The 25,402-nt window shown below is 42.3% G+C and overlaps 2 protein-coding genes and 1 long non-coding RNA gene across 11 annotated transcripts in view; all 3 read right to left on the bottom strand.

Annotated features, from left to right (window-relative positions):
• Window positions 1–427: 427 nt before the first annotated feature.
• tmem79a (transmembrane protein 79a) lies at window positions 428–6,016 on the bottom strand. 3 transcript variants are annotated; one of them, XM_069693888.1, is made up of 5 exons: window positions 5,984–6,016; window positions 4,209–4,941; window positions 3,232–3,426; window positions 2,926–3,148; window positions 428–1,997 (listed from the first exon to the last, which is right to left on the bottom strand). In XM_069693888.1, exons 2-5 carry the CDS (start codon window positions 4,822–4,824, stop codon window positions 1,802–1,804), a joined length of 1,230 nt encoding a protein of 409 aa, XP_069549989.1. In that variant the 5' UTR covers window positions 4,825–4,941; window positions 5,984–6,016; the 3' UTR covers window positions 428–1,801. The 3 variants fall into 3 exon arrangements, with proteins under 3 accessions (XP_069549989.1, XP_069549972.1, XP_069549979.1); XM_069693871.1 differs by lacking the exon at window positions 5,984–6,016 and adding an exon at window positions 5,853–5,891; XM_069693878.1 differs by lacking the exon at window positions 5,984–6,016 and having other exon boundaries at window positions 4,209–4,995.
• A 4,137-nt stretch (window positions 6,017–10,153) lies between these two features.
• The window catches only part of LOC138618305 (chromosomal protein D1), a 34,643-nt gene continuing 19,394 nt past the window's right edge, over window positions 10,154–25,402 (bottom strand). For 6 of the 7 annotated variants that reach the window (XM_069693967.1, XM_069693984.1, XM_069693977.1 and 3 more), the window contains 3 exons: window positions 18,243–18,325; window positions 13,738–13,872; window positions 10,154–11,952 (listed from right to left, as the gene is read on the bottom strand). In XM_069693967.1, coding sequence (XP_069550068.1) covers window positions 10,428–11,952; window positions 13,738–13,872; window positions 18,243–18,277 — 1,695 coding nt within the window. In that variant the 5' untranslated portion in view covers window positions 18,278–18,325 and the 3' untranslated portion in view covers window positions 10,154–10,427. Of the gene's footprint in view, window positions 11,953–13,672; window positions 13,873–18,242; window positions 18,326–25,402 lie in introns of those variants that run through there. The other variant, XM_069694022.1, reaches the window with a different exon arrangement.
• LOC138618358 (uncharacterized) lies at window positions 16,894–17,846 on the bottom strand. The gene is made up of 2 exons (XR_011310720.1): window positions 17,782–17,846; window positions 16,894–17,685 (listed from the first exon to the last, which is right to left on the bottom strand). It is a non-coding gene; the product is annotated as an uncharacterized lncRNA (long non-coding RNA).

Genomic DNA, 25,402 nt, shown 5'->3' with positions numbered 1-25,402 from the left:
ATCTATCTATTTAAACATAACTAAAAAAATGTTTAATGGTCACAGTCGATAATAGTTTTAGTGCAGTGTCAGTGAAAAGGTAAATGGTCTGGAATGCAACCGTGTTTTGGTGTGTGGTAGAAAGGAAGCTTTTAGTGGAAAATATAGTGGCTCTCAAACTGGGGCACAGGTCCCCCTGGAGGTCATAAAGCTGAGACTGTTGGTTAGTTTATAAGTTGTTTATTTTTGTTGATCTTTGTCAGAAATAGCCATCTAACTCCTGAATCCTGACCTTAGATGACCCATTTTTATAACTTTCCATTTTAATTGTGCTTTTTTTTAAATTTATTTCTAATCCTTCTTCCCCAGACAGATAATTAATTAAAGGTAATATAAATCGTCTCGGTCATTTAAATCTGAATCATCAGCTGCTGCACACGGTTTAGAATCATGTTTTATAATGAAGCTTTATTGAAGTCATTCAAGGTACCAAATGTTTATTATATTCCCTTTAAATACTCATCATTCATAGACTGAAAAAAATTTTAAAAAATCCTTCAACAGAAAGAAAAGAGACTCCAAAAATAGCACCGCAGTTTTCGCTGCTATAAACAAAGAAAAGCCTTTGATCAAAAAAAAAAAAAAAAAAAAGATGTATTTAACAGTCTCGGTTATAAATATAAAGTTTAAAGATTTACCTCTACCACCGTGTGTGACGAGAAAACAAAAATGATAGAATTCATAAAACTCGATGCTTATAATTCAACCTCATAGAAAAAAAAAAAAAAAAAAACTAATTTTACCCTTTAATATTAGTGGTGTGTTTTGATGTTCCTACTTCTCTTTTTATTTGCCGTATCGTATCCAAACACTGGATGGATCTACTCGCACCGAAACTGTCCACTTCATCAGATCAAAAAAAAAAAAAAAAAAAAGTTTAAAAGTGTCTAATGGCAGATAAATAGTACAAAATTTCCATACACGCTGTGAAAAGAGACGATCTTCAGAATACATGAACAGATTTCTTGGATGTGTAAACTTTTAGACATTTTAAACTCTTATTTTGTTTAAATAAAATGTGAGCATTCATTTCACCCACAACCTGGTCCGTATGATTGATTTCTTTGTCCAAAAAAAAAAAAAAAAAAAGTATCAAATAATAAAAGTTGTAATCCTAAAGATTTTTATTAAGGCGGACCCAATTTTTTAACTCCACTTATGGTCACCATTTAGCGTATTTACATTCAGAATTACAGTGTTGGAGGAGTTTCTGTCGGTAGCGGTGGACTCATCGGCAGAATAGAATTCAGAGCAATTTCATGTCAATTAAAGGAGCCTCCGTTTACCATTCACTTCCATTTACACCGTCAGAGTTAGTTTAAGTCACTCCTTATGTGGAACTTGCATCCTGCCGCAGCTGCTTCACATTAAAAAGCTTTTAACCTGCGGAGCGGCGGTTCATCGAAAATGCTTCGACAAAACCTAATTTTTTTATAATTTTTTTCATCAGTATTTAATTATTTTCTACGCCGACTTCATTATTAAAAATGTCATTTCCTTAGCTGCACGGTGAACAGATAGACCGGCCGATCCGCTGCTGCGTCCCGTTGAGTGGTTGGCTGCGTTATTACCACGGTAACCGCCGGTGTCGCCAAAAGTCAACCGGTTCGGGAAGCTCGGGGATTACAACTTCCAAAAAAAAAAACAAAACAGGAGACCGTAAACAATGAGCCGAGTCGTCTGTCCGAGTTAAATGTGGCGTCGTCGCGTTTCGAGGCGCTCCAGGCGTTTCGCCTCTTCAGCTCGTCGCCGTCGGCTCCTTTCAGCCCCACCAGCGCTGCTCGGGAGGAGGCGCCGCCGCCGCGGGCCGGGCCACGTCGAAAACCGCCCCCTGTCCGACCGAGGAGCACACGTAGTAGAGGTTGGCGCCCAGCATGACCAGTATGGGCAGGAAGGACAAGCCGAAGCCGAGGCCCCTGATGCTGCTGCCCAGAGACAGGCAGAGCCAGTAGATGAGCCTGCGGAGCAGAAGAGGACACGTTGGGACAGCAGCGGGGTGCAAACGACGCTCATATTTCTGTTTGATGCACATTTTGTAAAAATAAATAAATAAATAAAAAAAAAAAAAAAAAAAATCGACTCGATTTGGATGAATAAATGCCAGATCTTTAATTGATATTAATTATGAAAAATACTTGTAGTGTCTCTCGGGTCTGATTTTTAAGCCGCGGAGGCGAACAATTTGGCGAGCTGCCGGGGACGGTGAAACGGCACGGAGGGAAACGGACGAGGCCGTTGTGGAAGATGGATATTTTCCTCGAGACGTATTATCCGAGTCACGGAGACAAACTCTGCATGATTAATAAATACAAGATATTGTCTTAACGTCCGATGAGAAACAAAAATAAAAGCATTTGAGAGATTATCATTAAAGCTAAGAAGAAAATTTTTTAAAAAAAGAGCACATCAAAACTAAAACGTAAAACTTGTAAATAAATAATTTGTGTAACCGTGTGAGCTACCGGCCTTTTATTTTTGTTTACAGCTCTCTCTCTCTCTCTCTGCTTTGCTCTGACGTTGCCGGCTCTCATTTGCATTGCCTGGCTCATTGTTTGCACTTCTGACACAACTCGCCTGTTTTTGTTTGTTTTTTTTGTCCCCCCCCCCCCCTCCTCCTCCTCCTCCCTCTCCGAGAGCTGCGTCCCCATTGACTAACGAGTTTTTCATGCGACGGCTCAAAAGAGGTGCGACTGCAGACTTCCTCCCGCGAGGCGTGGAGCGCGTCTGGCAAACGCAGCTACAGGAAGTAAAAGACCTGTTAAAACCTGTTAAACATTCACCTACATTTCCCCCCCTCTCACCCCCCCATGAGGCCTATTTCCTTATTTAAAATGACAGAATTATTTGTGAACGACATGTTGCCGGCGGCGACGAGGACGCGCGTACCTGCCGAAGACAAACACGATGGTGAGCAGCGGCACCAGCTTGACCAGGTCCTGGCTGACGTAGGATGCCATGACGGCGAGCTGCAGGAAGTAGAAGAGGAAGAGCGCCAGCGACTCGTTGACGTAGTGCCAGTGCACCGCCACCTCCCGGTTCACCAGTTTATTCTGATACAGCGGCTTCAGCACGCTGTAGCGCAGCCGGGCCGCGCCCTGCACCACCACACCTGCGGACAGACGGGGGTCAATCGTCACCCGGCACCTCGACCTCGGGGTCCCCGAGGTGCCCGACGAACGCGCGAGGCCTTACCGAGCAGGATGGGCACGACGGCGAAGAACGAGCAGCGCAGCGTGTACACCACCCTGAGGGGGGCGCTCTCCAGCAGCGGCGAATCGAACGGGAGGAGGGCGTAGCCTCCCCACACCAGGAGAGGGAAGAGGATCCCCGCAGCCACCGTCGCCAGAATCAGCCTCAGTCTCTCGCCGCACAGTTGCTCACACAAGTCTGAGGAGGAAGGAAAAAACAAACATAATAATAATAATAATAATAAAAAAAATACATGAATCACTTTTGAACAAAAGTTTAACAAAAGTGCGGAAAGTCGACGTCTGTAACTCTTCGTCGGGACGGGAGCGTGACCCGAGAAAGAGATGACGACGCCGCCCCCGAGGCGACGGCACGATTCGTCCCGAGACATAATTCTACGTATTAAAATATAATTGAGGAGAAAAGAGGACAAGCGTGTGCTTGCGGGGCAAAGTGGGCGAGGACTTTCTTACGGCGTGAAAACGCGTTTCAGAAAAAAACACTTCAACCGACCCGGATTCAAACAAACGGGAATCGACAAATCGGATCAAAGTTTTCTGTCCGTCACCGATATCGCTCGAGCCATAAATCCACTCGGCCGACGTTCGTTTTCGGGCCGTTAACACAAAATAACGCGAAATCCACGTAACAGTGAGTTCTGATTTAAAATCAGGAGGGATTATGTCTCTCTTCTTCCCAAAAAATAAAATAAAAACTGATTTAAAAAAAAAAAAAAAAAAAAATTAAAAAACACAAGAAGAGAATACTTTAAAGAGTTTTAGAGGGATTAAGAAATCAAATCTCAATTTGGCTACTTCTATAAAAAAAAAAAAAAAAGCTATTGTTTGTCCTCCCCTCCAGCAACATTGTGGTGTTGGGTCACCACCACGTGCACCGATTCTCCACATCACACGTTGTTTGTCATCTTTCTAAATATGGGCAGCAGGTGCACCGGCGTCCAGCCGGTGTTGGATACTCACAGTACCCGTCGTCCTCGTCCGTCCACTCCGGGTGAAACGGCACAGCCGGGTCGGGCTCCGTCACCAGCCGGTCGGTCTCCTCTTTCTCCACGAAGGGCCCGCTCTCCTCAGGAAGCTCTTGGCTGGACGGACACACTATGGTGACATGCGGAGTGAAACTCAGAGCAGCTTTCTCCGAGATCCACTTCGGCTCCTCGTCCTCCTCGTCGTCCGCAAGCGAGCCGTCCCCCCACCTCTCGCCCTCGGGCGTGCTCTCCCTCCATTTGCTCTTCAGGTCCCGGTCCTCCGACAGGTCCCTCTCCTCCGGCTCCGGCGCTCCTCTTTCCGACCACACGCCATCCTCGGTGTCCGTCAGCGGCCTCTTGTCTTTGTCTCCCGGCCACGGCAAAGTGCACGGCTCCAGATGAGCGGAGCTGGTCACTTCTTCCTCCTCCTCCTCCTCCTCTTCTTCGAACTCCTCGTCCTCCTCTTCATCTGTGAACCCCTCGCTTTCCTCTACGCCGTTGTCGTCTGGCGGGTTCTGACTTGCCCCTTTGTGTGGCGCCGCGGTTGGACCAGCGGGCGAAAAGGCCAGCTCGTCATGTAAATCTGTGACGACGCCGCCTTGGCCGGACATCTTTTTAAAGTTTTTAAATAAAGTCGTCGGACAAAAGTTTGTGGAGGAGTCGGCCTGTTAGCGGAGCTTCACTTCGCAGCTGCTGGGAGTCATTTTTGGGAATGTCTGTTGAGTTCCCTTTGAATGGGAAAAATAATACAACCATGTTTAAAAGAAACACCCATGTTCACACACACACACACACGCACACAAATCAAAGTTCACCGTTTATCATGGGTGTGTTGCCCTATGATGTTTGTCCTGCGACACAGTGCGTTTGAGTTTCTGAAGCTTTTTTTGTTTTCCGTGACGGAAGATCAAGAAAGTCCCTTTCAGGACGGCTGTAAATCACTACAAAATGGTGAAGACTAAGACTTGGACTCCAAACTACCAAAATAAATATCACCAACAGATATATCTGTAATCTCTGTGGGGAAAGAAAAAAAAAACAAAAAAAAAAAAAATCAACATTATGTCCAAGTTATTGGAACGAGATGACAACATGGAATCTTAGTTTACCAAAGTGAACAAAGTCCAAATCGTGTTTATTAAAACAGAAAAGAATAAACTTTGGGGCTCAGCCGAGGATCGTCTTCATTGACTGAAGAATACTTTCAACAGCAACATCAGAATATTGTTTAAAAAAAATAATATATATATATATATATATATATATGCACATGACAGATTCCAGAGACAAACACAGCCTACGTTTACAATAAATCCTGAATTTAAACCAGTTTACAAAACACTTCAGATCTGCTGCCAACTCGTCCTGCTTTGTCGCAAATAGGGTCGAAACGTCATGTTTGTTGTTCTTCAAAAACAAACGGGACCCTTGTTTACCCGCTTCGTGGTCCAAAGTTTGAAAGGTGCGACAGCTCTTCCAGTCCTGCGAATAATCCTCCAAATGTCGAGCAGCGATTGAGGTCTGCAGCGGTCTTCAGGAATGTAGTTTCTGAGTAACTCAAACTTGTTAGACAACTTCACGACCGAGTCTCGTAATACGTCAGCGGAAAACAATATTAAACGGTAAACGTTTGACGTACCTGTTTTGCACTTCGGTCACATCGCCGGAAAAAAAAAAAACAACAACAACAACAACCAACAACAACAACCCGTAACTTTGCGTAAAAGCTGCTACTTTATTCGTTTCCGCCAGGTGAAGTAAGAAGTTTACCTGGCAGGTGAGACCAGGTGTTTTGAGTCCGCCTTTAAACGAGAGGAGGAAACACTTTCAGATGTATCACTCCGCTCCCGTTCCCACGCCTGTGACGTCACTGCCTCGTTATATAGTCCCTTTCCGCCTCGAGAGCCAAAAACTTCCGACGCCGCATAGATCCGAAGATCGACGTCAACTGCGGCTGACTTCGTTTGACTTTTCATGGCCGGCGAGAGCTGCCGGTGGCTGCAGGGGGAGGAGGAGGAGGAGGAGGGGGAAAACAACAACAACAACAACAACAAAAAAGCTGCCGTCAAGTCGGACACCTTTGGGTGCGTTTGTGAACCTCCTCATCCTTGATAGATTTAGAGTTTCACCGACGCGCATGACGTTACGTTTGTTTACATCTGGACACAGAAAAACTGTAGTTTCACATCTGGACACAGAAAAACTGTAGTTTTACATCTGGACACAGAAAAACTGTAGTTTCACATCTGGACACAGAAAAACTGTAGTTTCACATCTGGACATAGACACGCTGTAATTTTACATCCTGCAAGAAAGCTATGAAAAGCTGTTTCTATTAAACATAGATTTAATTTTATGAGTCCAACACTGATGTAAACGGTCTGTAAATTTGTCAGTGGCAGCTCATCAGTCTTAAATATTGATAAGTTGTACTCTGAAAATACAAACCAGAGGAGGTTTTCCTGCTGTCTGATTGGCCTATTCTATCCTGCTGTCTGATTGGCCTATTCTATCCTGCTGTCTGATTGGCCTATTCTATCCTGCTGTCTGATTGGCCTATTCTATCCTGCTGTCTGATTGGTCTATTCTATCCTGCTATCTGAGATGTCTAATCCATTCTGCTTTCTGATTGGTCTATTCCATCCTGCTATCTGATTGGTCTATTCCATCCTGCTATCTGATTGGTCTATTTTACCTGCTATCTGATTGGTCTATTCTATCCTGCTATCTGATTGGTCTATTTAAACAAGCATTCAAATTGGTCTATTCTATCCTGCTGTCTGATTGGTCTATTTAAACTAGCATTCTAATTGGTCTTTTCTAGCTTGCTTTCTGATTGGTCTATTTTACCTGCTATCTGATTGGTCTGTTCTAGCCTGCCTTCCCATTGGTGTATTCTATGCTGCTTTCTGACTGGTCTATTCTATCCTGCTTTCCCATTGGTCTATTCTAACCTGCTGTCTGATTGGCCTATCCTATCCTGCTTTATGATTCTACACCCCTTATACTTCAGGTTGCGTGCCTTAACCGACAACAGTGGCTGATATCGCTGTTTTTGCGTTTCATTTTTACTTGAGCTTATTTTCCATTATTAATATGTAGCTCCAAATAACAACATAAGTCACATTAGAGCTCCGAACACAGTGAGGTCTTTACAACAGAAAGTTACAACGACATAGATCATCTTACCTGCCTCTTCACGTTCAGGTTTGTACCGTGAAACATTTCATCATCAATAAACAACATGCCAACACATAAAAATCCATCCAGCCGTGTCTCAGCAGCAACTTGTTCATATAACTGCGTGGAAAACCCGTGCTGTGGTTTGTATTTTAAGAGTACAAGTGTTAACCTCATTATTTCAGGTCGATGAACCGGCACTGTTCATTCATCCAAATATGTCGCTCTCTAAAATGAAGAATAAAAAAATAACACGCATGAGTGAAACTTAAATATGAAGTTGGACAACATTTCTAACCATCATGCGATGTTGTAAGTCCAGCATGCGTCACTTTAAGTCGGCGCTGCGTAAAGTTGACCTTGGCATTGCGCTGTATTGACACGCGACGGAGAGTCTGAGGAAGTTGAGACTTTCCTCCAAACCGCTGCTTTAAACTAACCGGTTTAAATGATAACGCTGTGCCGATGACTCGCTGTGTAGTTAGTTGCACCAATAATGATGTAAAAAAAATATATATATATCATCTACGATTTGTTTCCCCGTTACGTCCTAAAAAAGGATCCTGATTAAGACTGTGGCACCGCTCTAGAAGGGAAGACCGCGGTGACGTGACAAAGGAGGGATCAAGTCCAGCGTCGATCCAGAGTCGTACGTTTTCCCTTTTAAAGGGTGCGGGTACGTTTCTGAAAGCCAAAGTTCCCGGACGCTCCGGTCCGATCTCTTACAGCGGGGCTCCGGCCGGTTGAAATGGTTGGATAAAGATTGAATAACGATGGTCGATACAAGCTCAACTCGACTCACTCGCGTGTGAAGAAAGTTCTTCCAATACTGAAGGAAACCAACTCGAACTAAAGCAAAGATTTTTCTTTTTCATACGACGAGGAAAATGTTTTCAGCAGAATCTGCAGACGTGACCAGATTTTGCTTTACTTCACAGATCCAGACTTGTCTTGGGGTTTGTTTTATATTTTGGAGTGACTCATCCGAGCGCGACTCGCGTGCATCAGTAAATCAGGAACGGGACGGGTGAGGCCGAAGCTGCTACCCGCCGACACTAAAATAGAGGAAATTAAAGGTTTATATATTTTGTCTCTATCATGAAGTTGTGTAAACATTCTGGAGGTAAACAACAATTGAAGAAAATACAAAACGGATCAAAACATCACACCACGCAGCGGAAAATAAAACGGCAAGATCAACATTTTATTTTGACTCGACCATAATCTCACAAATTATTTGCTTCTTGTTCAAAACACACAAAAATGCAAACGTACACTTAAAATGATTTGACTTCGCGAAGCCAAATTCATTGTAATTTTTTTTTCTTTTTTTTTTCCAAACGTCGAGCCTCCTGCTCGGGTGACTCACAGTGGCACAATTTGGCGATTATAAACTTCAACCGAGAGTTGTCGATATCGGTAATAAGGGCGTACAAGTCACGTCGCTCTACTTCATACGAGGTACTTCTCAAGTAAATTGATGTTTGTGAAATCAATACATTTGCTTAATCATGATTTCGTGACATTCCCAAAACATTAAAAAAAAAAAACATAAAAAAAAACAAAGAAAAGGCTTCACAGCTACACTAACATTTAGAGAAAAGTAGTGAAATAATGACGTCAACTCATTAATGCTGAATGGTACATGTGGAGAAGGAAGTCTTCCTGTGAGCAGCAGGTAGGTGTTTGACACGAGAGCTTTTCGTCCTCTTCAGGAATGCATTCAACAGTTTTAACAAAGGGGCCGATCAGTGCAGGACAACGATGGTACATTCAAAGCTTTGGCAATTAAGGCAAAACAAACACGAAGCCATGATCACTTGTGAAATGGCGTTGATAAAAAAAAAAATTAAAAAAAATCATTAAAAAAAATCATGACATCATTTAGACATTATTTATCTCCAAAGCCCCTAAACTCTCCTCACAGATACTTAATAAGAGCGTCGAAGTGAAACACCGACTTACAGCTTCTGTTCGAGAAAGAAGAACGTCAGAGCTTTTTTTTTTTTTTTTTTTTTTTTTAATCTCAATACAGTTTTTGTCGTTAGAAAAAAAAAAAAAAGAAAAAAAAAAGTGTTATTTTTGTGCAATAACACAAAAGGCTAAATATTCAGTCGTGGAGCATAAAAAATAGTTCACGTTATTCCAACATCATTGTTTATCGAGAATTTCTGTTTAAAAAATTTCTCGCTTCGGCAGAAACTTGCTACAACTTATATTTTCGGCCATTTAAAAAAAAATAAAAAATAAAAATAAAAAGGAAACAAAAGGTGTGAACACAACATTTATGTATCTTCAACATTTGTCATATGATATGGAAAGTAAACCCCCCGCGACACATTTCACTTTTTCCCGGTGAGGACCGTTAAGACGGATGACAGAAATGCACAATGTCAGACTGCACTGGCGTAGACGCTTTTTTTTTTTTTTCCTTCTTAGTTTTGCTGTTTTTTGTGCGTCGCCCCCCCCCTCTCCGCTATCTTTCCAACATTTTCTTGGGACATTGTTTTCCTCCGAGAGGCCTGTAGTACGAAGCGGGATGTATGCTGCAGATGGTCTGCAGCAGAAGTTGCCACGGCGATGTATCCGAGTGAGAAGTGAACCGGAGCTAAACCTGAAGTTACCTCGCCGACCGATAGATCCTGCTTCATAGCCCGGACCACCGTAACCATTTCACTGTAAAGACTAAACTGACAAACACTACATCTGAAAGCTGAATGAAAACTGTAACAATGAGTCTATAATAATTACTTCCACATGCCAGCTCTAGAATAGTTTATTGGTACTTTTGCTTAGTTGACAGAAATAAAATATTTTTAAAAAAAAGTTAAGCACGATTAAAAAAAAAAGGGTGAACAAGTTAGTCCATAAAACAGGAGAGCTGCTGAATATCTAGAACTAGCCAACAGACAAAGTGTTAAAAACATGTTTTTTTTTTTGTTGTTTTTTTTTTCCTCCATTGACAAGAATGTATTCTATGTTTCAAACAGCAATTACTACAGCAACTTTTTTTGGTCAAGATCAAGATCGTTCATCAAGCCTGGTTACTAACTTCAAAGCTTAGATCCTGATCAATGAGAGTTTCTTCAGTATCGCCTGCGTGCTCGATGGGCATCGCCGTCTCCGTGCTGTCCTCCACCTCGGCTTCGTTTTCCGCCGCCACCGCCATCACGGCGGCGGGCGACTCGCTCTCTTCCGCGGAGTGGTTGGGGAGCGTGCTGTCGACCTGCGGCTCGCTTCTGGCTTTATTTTTGTTGACGGAGCCCTTCGGCCGACCCCTTTTCCGCGGGGCGCTGTCTGCATTTTTTGCAGTACTTGGGGGACGGCCCCTTTTTCTTGGAGGTCCGTCGTTGGAGATTTGCGGCGTGGATGGAGTGCAACTCTTGCGCAGGTGAGCGCCTTTCTTAGACTCGGCCTTGCGAGGCCGACCGCGGCTCCGGCGCGGGGCCGCCGGAGTTCCCTCCGGCGGGTCGACGCGAGGGTATTTCCTCGGCCTTCCCAGCGGTTTCCACACTTTTGGCTTCTTCAGATCCTCAGGGGACGGCAGAGGGTACTTTCTTGGCCTTCCCCTTTTGGCCGGTTGCTGTCGGGGTCGACCGCGCTTCTTCCCTCTTGCGAGCGAGACTTGTACCCTCCGAGGCCGGCCTACTTTGCCCCGCACCTTATATCCAGTAGATTTCTTGTTCAAAGAGCCTTTAGGCCGACCTCTTCCCCTCTTTCCCGGCTGGGAGCCGTCTGTGGCTTCTTGCTGTTCTCCACTGTTGTGTTCCAGATTTTTTCTTGGCCTCCCCCTTCCTCTCCGAGGTGTCTGCGAGATGCCATTCGATGTCTCCCCGGCGTTATTCGCCCGCACCTTCCTGGGCCGACCTCGTCTTCTTTTCTGTAAGTTTAGACTTCCGTTCGCTTCTGCACTCCCCTCACTGCTCGCCTCGTTCTCCGGCGCTGGATTCTTATCTCTTTTCCTCGGCGTCTCTAAACTGCCTTCATCCTCTTCCCCGCTTGTTAAACTTTCCAACTTGCGCTTTATCGATCCTTTGGGACGTCCCCTTTTTGGACCGGAGCCGCCGTTCGGTAAGTCTTCAGCCGCGACCTGCTCGACTGTGATTTTGCCGGAAGACTTTTTTGGCCTGCCTCTCTTCCCAGGACAATGTTCTGTCACAGGACTGTCCTCGCTGCCGGCCCGTTTCTTGGATCCCTTCGGCCTGCCCGGACCTCTATGAGTTTGTACAGAATTGTCGGCGCCGTCGCCTTCTGCTCCTCGCTGCTCTGTGGGTTTTGTGACGGCGAGCCGTGGACGCCCTCTCCCTCTCGGGGGCTGCGTGGACCCACCGTTGGAATTAGCAGCGAGCAGCTCTGTTTTGTTAACATCTGTAACACAAACCTTGAGTTTCTTGGAGCCTTGCGGCCTCCCCCTGCCCACTTTGACCGGACTGCTGTTGGACATTTCTACTCGGGTCTCCCCTTCATTGCTCACAGTATCTCCTTGTTCCGTCTTGGCCATCTTCGTTTCTTCTTCCATACTGCCGCCCTCAGCTCGGACTGGTTCTCTTGGTTTGCGCCTGTATGTCGAACAGAAACGTACAGTTATTATCTAATCAATCGACAGGTCATGCTTACATTTCACACATTTCATTTTCACGATGTAACTGGATATACCAAATAATAATAAGTCTGATCGAGTAGGAGACCAATATTGCGCAATTCTGGATTTTAAATTTCAAGAACTCAGAACAGGAAGACAAAAACAGTAAAGTCGTGCAATGCTACAGTGATAATTATGTTTTCCTTTAAGTAGAGCTGCAATGAATTGTCCATTAATCCAACAATTAAAAAATAACATTAACTGGCAACTATTTTGATAGTCAATTAATTGTTCAAGCCAAACATTTGATGTTTAAATTTGCTGCTTTCTTTCACCTTTACATTATAGTAAATTCAACATTTAGATATTATAATAATAAGATGATTATCAATACATTTTGTGATCCAGTCTGGTGGGCATAATTTGACATATATCAAATGGCACTTGTAATTATGGATAGACATTTTATTCTAACCTCCTGATTGACGGCCTCATATTTTATTAGTTATCGACATAGTAGAGGAGACTTTTCTTGTACATGATATATTAATAAGTACGTTTGGGCACTACAGACAAAATCAAATATCAAATTTTTTTGGGGGATCAAATACCTGCAACGATATTGTGGGGATGAGTACTGAAGCTTTCATGAAATGTTTGCACGTTGACATTTTTGATAAATAATCATCGAGAATGTGGATAAATTAATAATAATCCCGGGCAAATAATACAACATCTAGAACAGCGTGGAAAGTTCACAAAATCCCATCAATTTACCGTCACGAAGTCATGTCTGTTTACCGTAATACAACAATATTACCCCGATATGATAACATAATTATCATTTTCTTAAAAAAGGTCATCATTATGACGAGTTAATTTTTTTATAATGTATTTTTAAACACGCACATTATTCATATCCTAGAAATGAAAGCTGTCCAATGCTTTACTGATGTCCTGACCGGTTATAAACATTCTCCATTATGAAAATCACATTTTAGCCTGAAATCTGAAATCATACTATTGCTAAAAAGGAAATGGAGACAATTATAATATTATTAAAAAAAAACAATTTAGTCTGCATTATGTTCCGGTGGACATTTAGTAAACAGCCCCTTGAGGTCAAAATCAATTTCACTGTTAACATGTCCATGTGGGGAAGAAGAAGAAGAAGAAAAAAAAAAGGAGTGAAAAATGGTTAAAATTCAGGATTTAAAAAAAAAATGTATTTTTTAAAAATGCAGTTAATTTGAAGTTAAATAGGAATATGACGCCAGACTCGGCGTGGTTGTATTTTATTGATGGGGGCTACGTCTATTTTCTGGACCACAATTTCGTAACCGCGGGAAAGTAAAACCGTTAAAAAAATAAATAAATAAAAAAAAAAGTGCCGACACGTCCGATCAATAATGTGCACAGTGAACGTCGTGGAGGGGGGGGGGGACATTTAACCTCGCGTTTTCTAAGCTGCATATTTACAGATATAACACATTTGCAACTCGGAATAAACCTTTGCACCCTTGACTGTAACGTAAAAGCGCACTAAATTAAAACAACAGATTGTTTTCCAGGTGATAGTCAGCTTCAAAAAAAAAAAAATAAAAAAAAAAATAAAAAAAAATATCGACGCAGCAAAGGAGCAGCTCGTGCCGCGCGGCAGGTACAAACTCCGCCGTCACCGGAGGTGCGTGTCTCACCTTAAACAAATCCGCAGTGTTGTTTGAGCTTAATTTTTCATATCACGTTGATTCAGTGGTCCTACCGTGACGTGAAAATGCGTTTATTGTTGCTGTTGATGGCTGTTGAATTTTGCGACCGTTTCCGGCCGTCCGTGACGTTTAGGAGGCTCTGAAGGAAACGACAGCGTCGAGCTTCAGTTCCGCCCCAGCTCAGCCGCCTAAAAAAACAACAACAAAAAAACTCACTCTTATTCAAGTGCAGTTTTTTTTCTATTTAACTTTTAATCGTGTAATTTTTTTTTTTTTTTTTTTTTTTTGGTTCAATACACGTTCAACTTTCAATCTGTGTTTAATTTTGAGAATGGTTTTGACGTGTACGGAGTATACTATATTAATATATTTGTTTGGCATACAATGCACCTACTCTTGCTTTTCTTATTGTGAGCAGTGTTTAACTGTGTTAAACTGTGCAGGGGCTGCTTTCATAAGCAGCAACTGAGCAGCAAAAAAATACGTTTTTTTTTATGAGGTGTTGGAGCAAACACTAATTCTGGCTTGTTTAAACTCTCACAACATACTTTTTTCTAGAAGAAAACTAGCAGCTGTCAAATAAATTACATGATTTATCTTACAGTATTTGCCTCTAACATGTACAGCAGTGGAGTAAATGGTTTCACTATACACTCAAACAAACTAATTTATTGGTTGTTTTTTTTAGACTTAGACTTTAGACTTTATTAATCCCACAGTGGGGAAATTTGGTCGTCACAGCAGCATAGAAACACAAAAAGGTGCACACCATAAGAAACAATTACAAATATGTGTACATAAAATAAGATAGATAAAATAATTATTTTAGAAAAAAATATGAGAAATGAATAAATACACACACACACATCCTATTTAATTAAAATTGGAGTATTTTACTACAATAACTGTTGCCACCATAGACTGTTGCCATCTAAACTAAGTACTGTGAGTGTGGTTCAGGTCTGCCCCCTACAGGCCAACCTGTTTAGCATAAATAATTATAATTATTGGACATTGGTGCGCAGAAGGGCAACACATTATGTGTAACATGTACAATAGAGACGTTAATGTAACCATGTAGCACTCTATGCAAAGAAACATGTCACTAATCTGATAATAAAGTACTAGAAATAACATTTAATATTAATAATAGTACAAGAAAAGTCTGCTGATGTTTGCCACATTACAAACAGTAAAGTAAATTACAGAACCCTGTGTGAAGAAGAATTGAATCAATTTGTGAGCAGGAATTTAATTAATGTCAAAGATGTGTGTGTGTGTGTGTGTGTGTGTGTGTGTGTGCACAGCTGCGTTCAGTTAAGTCCACGTGCAGAAACAGGTGGGTTTCGTGGCTTTTTCTGAAGAGAAAGAGAAGTCCTTTTTAAGTTGTATGCTCATCACATGATGATTTAAAGGCTATAGAGTAAAATGTCAGCTTATGATGAGTTCTTTTAGTGGGAAGATTACCAAAAACTTGAGCTGTGTTGAGGGAAGGGAGTCTTTGTTGCAGCAGATTGCATCACAGATTGTGCACGAGTGCAATTATATTTTAGGTTCCTCGTATGTACATGACACAAAACAACAACAAAAAAAGGGCTGTAAGTATATTTCAGTGCAAAGTTACATTTTATTTTCATGGCTGTTAAAGAATGACGAATGAAAGGAACAAAACAAACCCTTAGTCGCTGTACACTGTACACTAAGGTGTTTAGCTGCTGCAGTCTTACCTTATCTGGATCAACCAGTTTATGCTGGCTATTGTTAGCAAGGACTTTGTTTTATTTCTCCAGTTGCAGTGCTGTTCAACCATCATCATTATTCCCCTTTTTCTGTAATTGCTTCTTGTGGTCACAGTAAATTTATGAGTTGACTAGAGGTTTTACCATTGAATTAATAAGTATGAAATAGATATTTTTCAGTCTCAAAGTTTTCTTGCATGCAAATACATAAAGTGCAAGCACATGAAAATTGTGTTTAGTACAATACCTAAATATAAGTACCTTTATATATATACTCAAAGGTAGCCTGCCTAACTGTATGATTAAAAAAGACAAACCATTAACCCACCAAAGACAGCCCTAATTCTGATCTAAATAGGGTGTAAGTGATGTATCAGCTTTATGGATCCCGTGCAGGGAAAAGTGTCACCGCAGCAAAAGTACAAGATGCATAATAAATAACTTGATTAAAAAAAAATATATAACATGCCTGCTATAAAAAATTGTTTTTAAAAAAGGGCTGTGTGATGACCACAAATGGAAGCAATACTCTACATATCAATACGAGTATGGTTGTGGATAATCAGAAGCTAATGTGTCGTACTTCAGATAGTCTGTCAGTATCACTCGAGCTGAGTTTATTCCACATTTTTACTTTGTTAAACTCTCTCTGGTCTTTATGGCGCCTTAAACAGGAACCACACTGACATGAAAGGCTAGAGAGAGAGAGAGAGAGAAAAAAAGGCAAATTAGAGAGTGGCAGATTATGTTGAACTGAGTAGTTGGGTGCGGGGGTGGAGTGTGAGGTAAGGGCAGAGTGATGAGGTCATCGTCAATAAGAAGAATGCAGCAGAAGAAAAAGAAGTATGCAAATGTGTTGAGATGTGTGTGTGTGTGTGAGGAGGCGAGCGACAGACCGACAGAAAGAGAAGCTGTCAGCTCAACAGAGGCAAGGAGATGCTGAGAGAAAATGACAGAAATGGCCAGAGGAAAGGAAAGAAGCATTTGAGAGAGACAACCCCTGAGAGACTGCGCGCTGAACCCGCTGCCCCGTCTCAACCCTCCTCCTCCTCCTCCTCCTCCTTCTCTTCCTCCTCCTCCTCCTCCCTGCCTGTGTGCTTTGCCATGGTTACCAGACGGGGCTCCCAATGCAGCCAGTTAATGTGTTTTTCAGCAGCAGGAGCGAGCTGGGTACTAATGTGTCTCAGTCTGTCTCCTGCACAATCAATGTCAACTGTCCTGGGATGCACAAACACACAGAGGGCGGAGAGCCAGGGAACACTGAGCCACCCTGGCCGAGTGTCAGGGCGAGAGCCTGAAAGAGGGCCACGTCACTCCAAATATATTCACCTCAGAAGTTGAACTCGTCTTCCCTGCAGGAGCCTGTTGAACTTCACTAACTTAACTAAAAAGTTCATCTTATTTCACGTATTATGTACCCCACGCTGCTTGTGTGCCACAAGATACCAGCAAGGCCAGTCAAAGAACTCGTTTTATTACATTTTATTTTGTAATATAATTATTTATAGGACTTAGGTCATATTTCACAAAAACAGTACAAGGTTTTATTTTAACCGTTTGCTCAGTTTTATTGTCACATTGTTAAATAATGAAAAGAAACATCCAGAACAAAGTGCAAATCATTCATCCACACGACCAGTCCAGCTGGTCCAGCAACAGAAAGTTATTCTGGTAAATAATCAGTTCATTGATTGGGTTATTTTTCAAGCAAAAATGCTCCGTTTCGGACTGCAGGACAAAACGAGCCATCTGAATAATCCTCTTTTAGCTCCTGGAAACTGTGATGAGGATCCCCTACTATTCTGTGCCTTTTAATTAACCTAATCAGCAGATTTAAAGGCAGCAGAAATAAACAATAATCACTTGATGCAGCCTTTTTACATTTTTTTTCTCAGCAAATTATTTTCTTCAAAACTATAACATCATTTTCCGGTAGTGTGACGACCTTTAAAATATCTGCATCGTTGTCAGCCCTGTCTCATGATTACCGGTCTAGAGTGGTGTAGTTCTCAGTCTCTGGAAACCAAGAATCCCATGTGAATCATATATCGGGGTCACGACCCTTGGCTGTCTTTTTATTGAAACGTGAACGTATTCAGCGCACAAAGCCGGCCAAGAGGTACGGCCCCCTCCCGAGAACCACACTGGTCTCTCCTCGGCTTTCCACGAGGTGTGGAAAGTTTGGGGAATTCTCTCCAGATGAGCGGACGCAGTCCAAACGTCTTACTGTGTGACGGTTCTGAGTTCATTTCTTACGTGGAGCTAAAAAAATAAATACAAATTTTAAAAAAAAATTAAAAAATATATATATATATTTCTGATATCTGTGAATGTCATGATTTAAAACATATCACTTACAAAGGCTGATGTTTTGTTTTGGTCTAAAACCACGAAATGTTTTGGCCTTCAGATGTAAATGCACGCCACCTTGTTCCCAAGGACCTCACCTGTGACCTTTCATATCATCACAGGTTAAGGGTCTCAGGGACGAAGAAGCACACCAAAGGGAGCAGCTGATGCTCGGCAGTGAAACCAGCCTCGTCCGCAGGTAAAATCCAACAGTGTCATTAATATTGCAGGAAGTTATGATATTTTTTACACGGTGAACTACTTCATGAGATATGAGGTTGTTGCCTTATGTATTTCAGAGTTAATATGTCATTTTGTTCATGTTATTTTGTCATATAAGCTGAGCAAAATTAAGTCTGACTATTAAACCTGCACTTCAATTAGAAATCGAATTCCTAAAAGATATGTAGCATCTTATACTTTAGGAGAAATACAGCTCTAAAATGAAGGACGTCACATGGGGTGATTACCGTTGTTTGTTAACGATGTCGATGCCGTCCGACATGAAATATTTTGTCTCGTCACGTCTGCACAAACCGGACCGGATCACATCCTGTGAAAAGAGACAGAATAAGTTAGAGCACACAGTTCAATACCTACATATCCATTATTTTCACGGTATTTATTTTCATTTTTAGGGCCCATCCAATGTCCTTTCTCCTGACGTAGCTGGTGCCTGTTATTCAGTGCAGGTCTGTGCAGTTACACATTGAAACAAAATGCCCCCTGCTGGCAGACACATAGACAAAGCATTTAAAGACAGACACACACACAAGAGAAAGAAAAAAAAAAAATCCTCAAATTTAATGAATAAATCAAGATTTGCAGATGCAATGAACATCCGGCCTGTATGAGCTCAAACACAGCGGCCATACATTTCATAGGCACGTGCGCGCACACACACAGGTTGACTTTTTGCTTGTACAATGTGTACATACATGTAACATCCACAGACAGCTGTGGCTGGCGCTGCACACAACACTGTCGTCTTATATTTCCTACAGGCCTTGTGATCTCACAGGATTATGTAATCACTCCCCCATGACAAAGATGTTCAGCCTCCAGGGAGTAACACTGATTTACTCTTCCCTAGTCAAAATAAATGTCACACAAGCCTGACACTGCAGATACCGCAAGAGGAAGAACACGAGGCAGGGTTTAAACAACTGCTCCACAGCTGAAAAACTCCATGACATGTAAGTCTGTCCAGATGACAGCTTCATCATCTGCCAGCAATCCAGAGCACGTCCTGGACGCCCAAAACCTGTCACTGGCCAGGTACACACACACACACACACACACACACACACACACACACACACACACACACACACACACACACACACACACACACGCATGAAAACATGCGACTCCACCAAGGAACACAGAACATGAAGCCTTCTGCTGTCTCTCTCCGTTTCCTCTTTGTTTCTGTGCTGTGAGATATTTCCCTCTGTCCCAGTTTTATGAGCTCCTCTGTTGCTCTCAAAAGCACGAGAGACAAAGAACGGAGGATGTGAACCAGAGGCAAGAGGAGGACAAAGTGAGATTTTCTCACGTAAAAAAAAAAAGGCAACCCATATCAAATAGAATGAACGTGAAGGCGGACGAACATGAAGGAAGATGGCGGGCGGACGTGGTCAGTCGAATTGCTCGTCTCCGTTTGCTAGACGGCCCGCTTAAGTCGTTCTGAACTCACCATTTGCCTTTTGCCTGGTGTTCCTTACAAGAACACGCACACGCATTTGTACTCATGTCCATGTGCACATGCATACAACAAGTGCATGTATGCGGAGCAGGTACGCGCACACGCATGCAACACAACGCACTCTTACGATGAGTTATTGATCCATTTTCCCCCTGAGACAAACCCCCCCCCCCAAAAAAAACAACAACAATTAATCCAGTGGTTAAAAAACCCAAAAAAACAGCGCTTGATAAAAACCTATCCTGCCCAATCTTCGCAGTCTTCCTTTTCTCTGAGCGCAGTATGCGGCGGCGAACAGAAAAGCTATTCCCCTCTCGCTACCCCTCCATCTCTCTCGCTCTCCTCTTTTTGTCTCTCCTCTTCTTCTATCCCTCTCCCAGGCGCTGTCCCTGGCTCTGTTTTGTGGCTGTTTCCCTCTGCCAAGTCACATCACTAATTCTCCAGGCGATTAGAGTCCGAACAGGCAATGTCTATGAGGCAGGTACACCACACACACACACACACACACACACACACACACACACACACACACACACACACACACACACACACACACACACACACACACACACGCACAGTAAAACACACACAGACAATTGCATTGATTCCATTATCTGGTGCTCTACCAACACCCCCACCCAACCACCAACAACCACAAACAGCGCTATGAGCCCCTCCTTTCATAAATCTGTCACCTACATACATCACACACAAACATTCTCGCGCGCACACGCACGCACACGCGCACACACACACACACACACACACACACACACACACACACACACACACACACACACACACACACACATACTTATGCAAGCATGCAGTATCTCCAGCTATCGCTCTTTCTTCTTCTCTTGCTTGAACACTCTCTATCACTCTGTCCCCGCCTCCTCCTGCTCCGTCTCAGCCCTTCCCCTCTTTTTCCTCCTTCCCTCCTCGTCTCTGCCCCTCTCTCCCTCACTCTCTAACCCCTCACATTTTTTTCCAGGCGTGACGTCCTGTCTCGCCTTAAAAAAAAAAAAAAAAAAAAAAAAAAAAAAAAAGTCTACTTTCACATGATGCTGTGTGTGTGTGTGTGTGTGTGTGTGTGTGTGTGTGTGTGTGTGTGTGTGTGTGTGTGTGTGTGTGTGTGTGTGTGTGTGTGTATACATCTGGTGTGTGTGTTTGAACGTGTTCAGCTCATACATCGTGTGTGTGTGTGTGCGTGCGTTCAGTGTGTGTGTGTGTGTGTGTGTGCGTGTGTGTGTGTGTGTGTGCATGCATGCGTGTGTGTGTGTGTGTAGGAAGGGAGGGAGGGAACAACGGGGGGGGGGGGGGAGGCAGTGAAGGGAGCTCACAGAAGGAGGCTGTGGATTTTACCCAGCATGAGGATCAAAGCCACAGCAAGCCCAAAGGTGATTAACCTCCCAGAAGCTCTGACCACAACACTGCTGCTCTTCTTCCATATTTCATTATCGGTCTGAAATCTGTACAGTTCACGCATCAATCCACCAGCCTTTTGTTGCGCAAATCCCCAAATATCCACTATTATAGGGTGATACAATGAGAAAGCTGTCAATAAACTAAATCACAAAGCTGCGTGTTTGCATCCCTAACGGAGCATCTCCCAAAATTACATTCAACTTAAGCTGCGTGAGAATTTAAAATTTGTTGCAATCAATTTCGATAAAAAAATTAAAAATGTTGAATTTCATGTGGCTGTGAAGGCCTCAAATGTATATATACATATAAACGAATAAAGTAAGGAGAAAATAGAGCTGTGTTGAAAAATCAAATGATGATGAAATTTAAAAATAAATGACTGATATGTGTGTATTAAATGTAAAAACAAAATGCAGGATTCGGCCACATTTTCTAAAACAAGCGGGAGGCGAGCGGCTCTATCATGACAGATGAATTTCCTCTTGAGTTGGAACATGCCGGGGAGTCGTTTCTTTGTGTGCGTACAGAAAAGAGCAGTGCTCGGCAGAGATTGCTGATATGTGCTCTTTTTTTTCCCTTCCTCGCTGGAGCACTGCAACGCAATGCGGATACTGGGTGTCTGAGCCACTAGCCAGACACACTGGGGGACAAGGGGGGGGGGGAGGTGGAGGAGGAGGAGGCAGTAAGCAAGTTCACATACAGCCTTGTGCTTCAGGACACACTGATACTAATGTCTGCGCTCACTGTCATTATCTGCCATGACTACAGAGAACAGCGGGATCACGCTGATCGCTCGTTTTGGAGATTTTCTTTTGTGTCAACAGAATAAATACGAAACTGAAAACGGCTTCAATTCCAGCACGGCTCTCTCGGTTTTTAAGATGAAACAGAAAATAGATTTGTATTCTTCATATTTGTGTCGTTTTCAAATTTTAGGAAATCAAATCCAATGTCGGATATACACTTTAAATGTTATATTTTGGATTAGAATAAAGGCGAATAGAATTTGCCTTCTCCCTGGTTTTAAGACTCTTCATCACACGTCGTCTGAGGAGCCATTCGGTGTTCCTGAGCACAGTGTGCTCAGAAAGCACAGCAACAAACCGCTATTGATAGCTGGCTCTATACCCCATTGGACTGCACCAAATACCAAATCAAAGAGCACTGCAGAGCAAGGTGGGTATATTGATGTCTGGATTAGCTGGACCTCGACGGCAAAACCTGATTAGTATTTCAGACGTATTCGATTTAAAGTTAGTGCTCAGACAGTTTTGTGGCTTGGTTCTAATTACTGGGTTGAAATTGAATTTGCTGAAGGAGAATTTAGAATTATTTTGGATCTGATAATGGATGTGATTTTGGTCGGTACATCTCTATTTGCCCTTCACTGACACAGACGTCCACCAGGCACTGAGCAGGGGAGACCTTGAAAAAGTGTATAAATAAATATATAAATCAAACACAAAGAAAGAGGATATTCTGCTAAACCTGAATAAAATCAGATGTCTAATTTAACTGCAAAACGGAAAACGTTCTCTTCCTTTGTTACTTTGTCTTGTTTAATGTGAATTGTACAAATTTTGCCCGTGGTCCTAAAAGGCAGTTTGTTCATTTTCTAACTTCCTGTCCCTTTTCCTGTCAGTCTTCATACTTACCACATCAAGAGGCTTAAAGGCTCACGGCATTCATGTGACGTCTGGGTGACTCCGCAGGGAAAGCTAGAAGGTTGTACAGTTATCTCCAGGCTGTTTATTATGCGAAACCATACAACCAACTACCTCACACTGCAGAGCACCGGAGGAGGGTCAGCGCTGGAGCCTTTTCTTCTTCCATGCAGCGTCTCCTTGTCTTTTACAAGTCTGTCCTCTTCTGTCATCTGTCCTCTTCTGTCATCTGTCCCTCCTGCCTGTCCTATTTCATTCATGATCTCATGAATTCATCGCAAAGCTCTCTTTCAGGTCAACACTATCATTATGTTTTACTGTATATCTTCTGAGAATGTGTACTACATTATCTTCATCATCTTCATTTGATTTAACATGAAACAAAACTAACAATAAAACTTGCTGGAAAAAAATAAAGAAAAGAAAAGAAAAGAAAAACGTGGTCAGTCGCTACGAGATCTAAAGTTTAATACTGTGAGAAGGTTGGAACTGATATGATGCAATCTGGGTATTTTTGAGGACTTGTCTCCCTCTTGTGGGTAGACACAGTACAGAGACACCCCCTCCCCCCACCAGAGGCCAAGGCAGACCTTCACTGTCTCTGAATACAAAGACAGGCACTTAACCTGCAGTTGCTTACTGTGGGCGTCTGCCTGACCTACTTCTGCAAAAGGAGCTGCTGGAATCTTCCATATCCTCAACGATTCGATTCAGCACTACTGAGCTCTATTGTGCTGTCTGTCAGAGGTTAAAGTCTGTAATAGTCCTCTTCTCCTGTTATTGTTTTACACAATCAATAGTTCGAGTCCAGTGCTGCCAGTCTCTGAACAAGGTTAACAGATTAGTTAAGCACTTCTTTGTTAACCTGCCTGTGTTGTTATTACATTAATGTCGCATCAAACTTCTTTTCATCATCACTTATTTCTTTTGTGCATTTCTTTGGGCAATTTGACAGTAAAATGTCCAGCAGTGGAGAAAATATCCAGAATCCAAGTCGATGTCAAAATCTAAAATCCAAAGATATATTATTCACTTATATGAGGCAAAAAAAAAGCAGCACATTTTCACATTGGAAAATGTTTGGCATAAATCCACTGATATTGTATATTGATACTTATTTTGAACATAGTCCATCTACTTTGATGGTACATATAAAGTCAAAATTTCATGAAATTCAAACTAAAATATACTTTTATTTACTGCTAGTGAATCTGTCTGAACTGCAGTTCTATAAATCTGTAACAAACTCCTACATAACATGGGGTCGGCTCCAACTCGCTTCTTTTTGAACAAGAGTTAAGCCTTTTCTGTTTTCTGGAGCCTTTGTTAAGTTATATTTGGGATTTTTTTTTTTTTTTTTTTGTATTCCCACTGCACTATGGCGCATTGTGATAATAAGCAGGGTTTGCAATTTTTTTTATTCACTCTAAACGTGTTCAAAACTGAGCACAATACATGAATGCCACATGAATTCAAGGACAGACGGACCGAATGTGTTCATATTGTTATTGAATGTCATTCCTCTCTGAGTTGAGCGTTTGAAACAGCTACAAACATGTTTTCATGTCGTACAAATGTCAACAATTCACACTCGTGATCCGCCTGTGTGACATTCAATTAACGACAATCTTTTGTGAATTTTGACTTTTGTTGTTCCTTTTGCCTCCCTCCACTGGGACTATACATACAGTAGATACAAATATTCTTCGAAAAGCTACGTGTTCCTAAAAAGGCAAAACTGACCTTCTGGCGTAGATGACTGTTGAGTGTTACCTAATAGCTTTGCGGCAGTAGTGACCAACACTTCACTGGCCTTTGGTCTTTATATTAAGGGCACACCGTATCACAGATGTGGAGCAACTTAAAGAGTGAAGCGATGCTGCGGAGAGGCCCGTGATGATGCCGAGTGTCACCTGAAGAAATGACCATGCCTCCTAACAACCACAGATAGACCGAATATGAGTGAATGCATGAATGAATGAAAGAATTAATAAACATGAAGGAGTTGAAACTTTGTACCTCCAGACTGTAAACACATCTAAATATCATATTTTCACTGGACTATGTTCGGTTAACGTTTTCTGGTTCATGTATTTACTTTCTCCTCATCAGAATCTCAGGATGGTGTCAGACTCGTCTGCACATCACATCAGGATAAGCTGACTTGAGCTGTTTAACAAGGTACATTCAGTGTAACGTAGAAATTGGTGCATTGTAGAACAGTTTTCAATGAAGTAAATAGGACCTAATGGGTGAGTAATTGGAAGACAATTTGGAGTAACAGCACTATCCAGTCAATCTCCCTCATTATACTCCATAAATAATGGGGCGCACCCACACATTCGACATCTAGCTGAGGTGATCTCCTGCAAAAGCAGCAAATTGGCTGTTGTTAGCAGTCAATGGCTGTGTTTTGACACTGCTCCTGTGTGCCTGAAGGACTCATTGATTACTTGATAGCTGCTGCACAGCTGAGTTGCCGGGCCTTCTACTCAGCTTGGTCAATGCACCAAAAATACAACCTTAGATATCGAAGTCTCAGATGGCCACAGCCTCGCTCACAGAGCTGGATTCAAACACACACTTATTCCTCAAAAGGTAACTCACTCTACCGCATATTAATATTTATTGCACAGCAAAGGTAAATGTGTGTAAGATGACGAATGGCAATTACATTATCAGGAATAAAAGCCATTTGTAAACTGTCTAAACTTATAATCACGCTGAAGATCCAACATTTAGCCATCACTAAAAGAAAAATGCTTTTCACAATGCACCACAAACTACGGCAGTGGCTGTTTTGAAAACACCATATGCTTAATAGAGACAT

This window comes from Brachyistius frenatus, unplaced genomic scaffold, assembly GCF_029030835.1.
Source record: "Brachyistius frenatus isolate BFR_SWC_R1_liver_20210118 unplaced genomic scaffold, ASM2903083v1 Contig_2, whole genome shotgun sequence".
Taxonomy (NCBI): domain Eukaryota; kingdom Metazoa; phylum Chordata; class Actinopteri; family Embiotocidae; genus Brachyistius; species Brachyistius frenatus.
Note: the sequence above shows the minus strand (reverse complement) of the source record. Positions and strands in the feature narration are given on the sequence as shown.

Excerpts from the sequence above, each read along its gene's own strand:
- tmem79a (XM_069693888.1), bottom strand. The coding sequence starts at position 4,824 with ATGTCCGGCCAAGGCGGCGTCGTCACAGATTTACATGACGAGCTGGCC. Across the intron at positions 3,427-4,208 it reads GGACGAGGACGACGGGTACT|ACTTGTGTGAGCAACTGTGC; the intron begins GTGAGTATCCAA and ends CTTCCTCCTCAG. Across the intron at positions 3,149-3,231 it reads CGTCGTGCCCATCCTGCTCG|GTGTGGTGGTGCAGGGCGCG; the intron begins GTAAGGCCTCGC and ends GTCTGTCCGCAG.